Source organism: Cydia strobilella, chromosome 21, assembly GCF_947568885.1.
Source record: "Cydia strobilella chromosome 21, ilCydStro3.1, whole genome shotgun sequence".
NCBI classification, from domain to species: Eukaryota; Metazoa; Arthropoda; class Insecta; order Lepidoptera; family Tortricidae; genus Cydia; species Cydia strobilella.
In genome coordinates this window covers 5,997,352-6,004,308 of record NC_086061.1, presented here as the reverse complement: position 1 = coordinate 6,004,308, position 6,957 = coordinate 5,997,352, and the positions used below count along the sequence as shown (strand labels likewise).

Sequence of the window (6,957 nt, the reverse complement as noted above, 5' to 3'; positions counted from 1 at the left end):
AGACTTCGAAAAGGAAACAAACAAAAAATATTGCTATTGACCAGCTTGAAAAAATGTTTCAAAAAAAATTTACAATTGGCCATCTCTCCCAAGGTGTCCGGGAGAGATGACCTGATGACCATACCATTACAGGAGAGACGACCATAACGTACTCTTAATTTTACTACGTGTTTATTTTTCATTTTTATTTCCCAATTCCCTTTCCTTCTCAAAGCCCTGTTTAGGCCACCTGTAATACCAACAAACAGCTCACTCAAAGCTTCCATAGAGGATAAGAGACTTTTTCCCACACCAGCAATAGTTATCTTTCTCAATTAATGCCTTTGTTCTTTTTTTATTCGTTATCATGCATAGTCACTGCTGTCTGATAACCTCTGGAATACCTAATCCGTGATCTTCATCACTGTGTACCTTCACGGCCAAAGTCTTCGTGCGAAAGAGAAGACCACGCCTAAAATCAAAACACGTTGAAACTCGACCTTCATTAATATATCGCTGCACAAATTTCTCATGATATATAATAACTATGTAGTATGCGTTACCACGCAGCTTACGACCATGATTTTTAGAGTAAAAGTTGAATTTCTCCACGAGAATTCAATAAAAAAATTATCAGGTTTCCGAACGCGACGTCGCGTCTCCCGCGCAAGGCGCTGTCACCTCATTGTCGTTTTCATGCAGCGAACGATCATTACGTTAATTACGTCTTATTTAAATAAAAGTGGTTTTTTGCTTAGAAAATAACGGTATGACCGGACGATGTCGAGATCGAGATCAAGATCTTACACCTATTCTAGGTCTGATTCAAGATCCCTATCTCCGCCAACGGCGTCGAGAACGAGAAGTAAATCTGATAGATCTCACTCGGCATCCAAAAGTAGAAGTCGCTCCCCCTTAATAGTAATTGAAACTGTGGACGATCTCCCTCGTGAACCAGAAAAGGCGGTGCCAGAGAAAATACATACCGAGAAGGAAGATACGCAAGGTAAGAAATGCAATAGTCCGTAACAATTTTTTGTATAGGTGTTTAAAACATATTTGTGTGAGAACTAGATATCTCTGCTGGAAATTGCATATAAAGGCTGTGCTGAGCTAATTGGAGTGCTACATTAGGCATCTCTATAGCTAACTGCATTTGGCAATCTTTGACGTACTACACTAGGTGCGTTCACTGCCAGCAGTCATGGGCATTGTGGTGTTGTCATACTAGACACATTCCTTGCCAACAGCACTGAGTTATTACTCATACCTACCGCCTCTAGGTGGCGAATATTAAGCCTTTCGTTAGATATGCCTACTGGGTATTTTTCGTGGCGTGTTCGGCTAGACACAGCTCTTTACCCCCTCGAGTCAAAGTGGTATGCCATCCTAGGCCGTCTCTTTGTATTCACTCATCTTAAAGTAGGTGCATTCAAGTGCTTATTCATTTTTCAGCAAGTGAAGAAATAAGCGAAAACATCTTAGCTTTGCTCGGAGATGCACCAGAAGAGGTTACATTTGGCCCAAACCTTCTTGGCCAGGTTGCTTCTCGTTGGCAAGATATAATTAAGAAAGGTATGAACAAAGATGACAGAGACAAGATTGTGAAAAAATATCCTGCTCCGGAAAACTGTAAAATTATTGGAGCTCCGAGAATGAATTTAGAGGCTCAAGTCGCAGCGGGCGAGACTCTTGTTCATAGGGACAAGGCAATTGAAATGAAGCAAAATGAAGTTTCCTGTGCTCTGTCCGCGATTGGTCTAGCACTTAACAAGTTGTGCCTTGTTGCTGGAAATGAGGAGGTAATTACCCTCCTGAGCGACTCTGCCCGTCTTCTGTGTGATTACCAACACAGGGAATCCCAGCTGAGAAAGATGTTTATAATATCTGGTATTGAAAACAAAATGGCACGTGAGACTTTAAGAGATTGTGAGGTAGACCAATGGCTTTTTGGAGAAAATTTAGCTGAAAAATTAAAGGCTTCAAAAGCTATTGAACTATCTAGCAAAGACCTGAAAAACACAAAAAGACCCAAGAAGATACATCCGAGTCATTTAAACTTCAAGGGCCCAACCAACAACACACACAAACCCAGAGCCCGAGGTCATCAGAAGCAATACCACAGGAAACCGAGCAACACTTCTTCTGCCAAGCAACACCACCATCAGCAGAAGCGTCGCACTCAGCGACACTACCACAGCCGCCATTAAGCGATCAGGTTGGTAAGAGTTACTGTGGTCAACTTAAATATTTTTTGGAGCAATGGCAGAGTGGCAGAGTGTGTGTCTTGTCCTGGATATCCGGATACAAAAATCCCTTTTTTCTCTAAGCCAATACAATCAGTTATTCCAAAAAATGATCACGTTCCTGATTCTGAGACTCAAATATTAGATAAACTTGTTTCTGAGCTGTTAACAAAAGGTGCTATTGAAAAATGTTCTCCTTGCAAAGGTCAATATCTTTCAAAAATATTTTGTGTGCCAAAACCTAACGGAGAATACAGATTTATTTTAAATTTAAAAAATCTAAATGAATATATTGCAACTGAACACTTCAAATTAGAGGACATCAGAACTGCAATAAAGTTAATGATACCAAATTGTTATATGAGCACTTTAGATCTCCAAGATGCTTTTTTCTTGATACCTATACACCCTGAATGTAGGAAATACCTACGCTTTATGTGGAAAACTGAGATATTTCAGTTTCAGGTCTTACCATTTGGATTAAATGTTTCCCCTTATGTATATACTAAGCTACTCAGACCTGTCATGAAGCATCTAAGATCCAAAGGTCATATAATGAGTAATTATTTAGATGACATAATTATTGTAGGAAGTTCTTATAATAAATGTTTAAATAGTATACAAGCTACACTCGATACCATTAATTATCTGGGGCTCAAAGTAAATTATGAAAAAAGCTCCATGGTACCCCAAAAAGCTGTTCAATATCTGGGTTTTATTCTAGATTCAAAAAATTGGCAACTTTCCTTACCTGATAAGAAAAAGTCCAAAGTTGAACAAGAAATTAAGTCATTTATACGCTTGTCAAATTGTTATATTAGGGACCTTGCACATTTAACTGGTTTGCTTATCTCTATTTGTCCCGCTACTGAATATGGTTATATGTATACTAAAGAACTGGAAAGACAAAAATATATATATTTAAAGAAATATAATGAAAATTATGATTGCATCATGCCTATATCACTTAGTGTAAAAAATGATTTAGAATGGTGGTTAAAAACAATAAAGGAGGCCAAATGTAAGATAAAGTGCAATAATTTTAGCAGAGAAATTTATAGTGATAGTTCATTGACAGGCTGGGGCGGTTCGTGTGGAAAAGAGACAGCCGCTGGGTTATGGAATGATGTTGAGAGAAAAAATCACATAAATTATCTGGAGCTTATGGCGGCTTTTCTATGTTTAAAGATTTTTTGTTCTGACTTAACTGATTGTGAGATACTTTTAAGAATAGATAATACCACAGCTATCTCATACATAAACCGCCTAGGGGGAACACGATATTCACATAATATTGTCTTCGGTTACCGCGATAGTTACTCATGAAATAAAACTATGAAAACGGATTATATCGCGTATATTGAATTTATAATACATCCCGACGTTTCGAACTCTTTACAGCGTTCGTGGTCAACGGGTGACACCCGTTGACCACGAACGCTGTAAAGAGTTCGAAACGTCGGGATGTATTATAAATTCAATATACGCGATATAATCCGTTTTCATAGTTTTATTTCACGATATTCACACCTTAATTCAATTGCTAGAAAAATTTGGCAATGGTGTGAAAAGAGACATATCACAATATTTGCCTCCTATATTCAATCAGAACTCAATGTCATAGCTGATAGGGAATCAAGAAAGGCTCATTCGGAAATTGAATGTGAACTAAACAATGAATACTTTGAAACTGTTTTACAGTATTTTGGAATTCCAGATATAGACTTGTTTGCTAGTCGCGCAAATGCAAAATGTGAGCATTATGTATCCTGGACAAGGGACCCTGATGCTTTCCAAATAGATGCTTTCACATTTTCATGGACACCTTATTTTTTCTATGCCTTCCCCCCATTTGCGCTGATACCTAAGGTATTGCAAAAAAATATTTTAGAGAAATCAGAAGGCATTGTTATTGTACCTAAGTTACAAGCTCAGGTGTGGTACCCCGTTTTTACAAAACTGGTCAAAACAAAATGTATAGAATTAGGCCCCAGCCCTCATTTATTTAAATGTTATTCCAGCAACCAGCGGTTTCAACGGCGTCTTATCCTGGTTGCCGCGGTGCTATCCGGGAAGCGTTATCAATGAGAGGAGTGTCATCTGGTGCGGCCAAAATTATGTTGGAATCTCTCGCGCCAAACACCGTCAAACAGTATGATACGTACTTGAAACGCTGGTATATGTTTTGTGGAAGAAATCAGATTGATTATTTTAAGGCATCCATCCCAGAAGTGCTTGCTTTTTTAACAGAATTGTGCAGTGAAGGAGCTGGGTATGGAAGTGTCAATTGTTGTAAATCAGCTCTGATGCTTTTACTGGGAAATAAGATCTCGTCAGATGATAGCGTGAAACGGTTTATGAAGGGCGTTTTTCGATTACACCCACCACAACCTAAATATAGTGTAACCTGGGACCCTCAATTGGTTTTAAATCATTTGTCAAAAATGTCACCTAATAAAAATCTTTCATTAGAAAATTTAAGTAAAAAATTAGTAACTCTTTTAGCTATTGTTACTGCACACCGAGTGCAAACCATATCCTTGATAAAATTATCAAACATTCATCATTATTCTGATAAAGTTCTTATAAAAATTTCAGACTTGATCAAAACTTCCAGAGCAGGTTCTTATCAACCTGTGCTGTCATTACCATTTTTCAAGGAAAAACCTGATATTTGGCCAGGCCAAACATTGTTAGATTATATAAACATGACGAAGGATATTCGTGGTGGTTGTGAGCGATTATTTATTGCCTTCAAAAAACCCCATAAAGAGATCACTTCCCAAACAATCAGTAGATGGATTAAGACCACTTTAAAAGATAGTGGTATTGATACCTCCATTTTTACCTCCCATTCAACTCGCCATGCATCGGTGTCAGCCGCCAACCGCTTAGGAGTGAATATTGATGTAATCAGAAAAACAGCAGGTTGGAGTGGCACTTCAAAAGTTTTCGCCGAATTTTATAATAGGCCCTTAGTGCCAACTGATGATTTTGCAAGATCATTAGTATCTAATTAATTAAAAATAAATGTGCCTAAAATTGTTTTAAGCAGCATACACACCGTCATGTGTTGCTATAGTTGTTGATTTTGCTAGACTTGCAGATCATGCTGTCTCTGTTAATTGTAATAGTCTTATAAAGATTTAAGTTTTTTATATGTTATTAATTAAGAATAAGTGTGCCTAAATCGTTTTAAGCAGCATACACACCGTCATGTGTTGCTATAGTTGTTGATTTTGCTAGACTTGCAGATCATGCTGTCTCTGTTAATTCTGATAGTCTTTTAAAGATTCAAGTTTTTTATATGGTACTAATTGAGTATTAATAAGGAAGAAATTATTTTTATTTCATTTAATTATAATATTACGGCAGTAAATTTTAGTAAATGATGATCTCACTAGATCTCTTATGGTTAGTCAATGATACCTAAAAACGTTGTAATACAAAGCCAAAAATAAACTTTGGATATCTCTAAACATCTACATAGTTATTATATATCATGAGAAATTTGTGCAGCGATATATTAATTGGAAATTAAACGAACTTACCTGTAAGTGAAGTTCGATTCCAATTATATTAGCTGCACAAATTTCGAAATGATAATCCCTTCCCACCCAGTACCCGCGTTGTCCTAAGACAACCAGGGATTCTGATAGTGAAAAATCCCTGTCAAAGTTTATGATATTATTGGCTTTGCTGAGTTGTGGGCCAAGTTGTTATATCTGGTGGCATGTTCACTGCCAGCGCGAGTTATGAGCAAAGCTGATAACATGTGCATAAGATAGATAAGATAAGATAAGATAATCTTTATTGGTAGCATACTGATACACGTCAAATACAGTTTTGTACAATAAACATACAAATTCCACATTACAGAGTAGGTACATAAGTACGAAATATACACAGCATAGTAATGTCAGTTTTTCTGAGTAAAAAATAAAATAAAATTATTACATAGTCAGTGGCAATTCCATCATTTCATTAAGAGTATAAAAGGTTTTTGTGAGTAGCCACGATTCCAAATTACTTTTAAAGGATTGGTGAGATGGTGCATCTCTTATGTTATCTGGGAGGCGGTTGTATATCGCTGGGCCTATGACGTACACAGACTGCTCTGACCTTGTGAGTTTGTGAAGCGGTGCGACTAGACGGTCTCGATGTGCGTTGCTTCGTAAGTTATGTAATGTTCGTAAGCATGTGCTTGTAGCGACAAGCGCCTAAGAATAGAGATAGAGAATCTGTCTAGCGGGTCACTGGCAGTGAAAGTGTTATGACTTGGCTTGTTACTCTAAACTAAATGAGGTGACAGCGCCTTGCGCGGGAGACGCGACGTCGCGTTCGGAAACCTGATAATTTTTTTATAAAAATCATGGTCGTAAGCTGCGTGGTAACGCATACTACATAGTTATTATATATCATTTCGAAATTTGTGCAGCTAATATAATTGGAATCGAACTTCACTTACAGGTAAGTTCGTTTAATTTCCAATTCTTATTTATGTTAGAACAAATCTACAACCGTATAATTTGCACCAAAAGCAAATAAAACCATAAAGATAAGAGACTAGCATTACCACCATGTAAATAAAATAGGAACCCTCTAAAAAAAATTCACTAGTCAAAACAATCAAGTAGTTTGTACTTTTTAATTTTTCTCCCGAAAAATTTAGACCACATCCTAGCTTCATAACATGACGTGACGTGATGCATACTAAACAAGAACTAGCGAC

At 37.2% G+C, this 6,957-nt stretch overlaps 1 protein-coding gene across 1 annotated transcript; it reads left to right on the top strand.

Moving 5' to 3' along the window:
• Window positions 1-1,292: 1,292 nt before the first annotated feature.
• LOC134750912 (uncharacterized) lies at window positions 1,293-5,249 on the top strand. The gene is made up of 2 exons (XM_063686154.1): window positions 1,293-2,197; window positions 4,247-5,249. Exon 2 carries the CDS (start codon window positions 4,310-4,312, stop codon window positions 5,243-5,245), a length of 936 nt encoding a protein of 311 aa, XP_063542224.1. The 5' UTR covers window positions 1,293-2,197; window positions 4,247-4,309; the 3' UTR covers window positions 5,246-5,249.
• The last annotated feature ends 1,708 nt before the right edge of the window (window positions 5,250-6,957 follow it).

Excerpts from the sequence above, each read along its gene's own strand:
- LOC134750912 (XM_063686154.1), top strand. The coding sequence starts at position 4,310 with ATGAGAGGAGTGTCATCTGGTGCGGCCAAAATTATGTTGGAATCTCTC.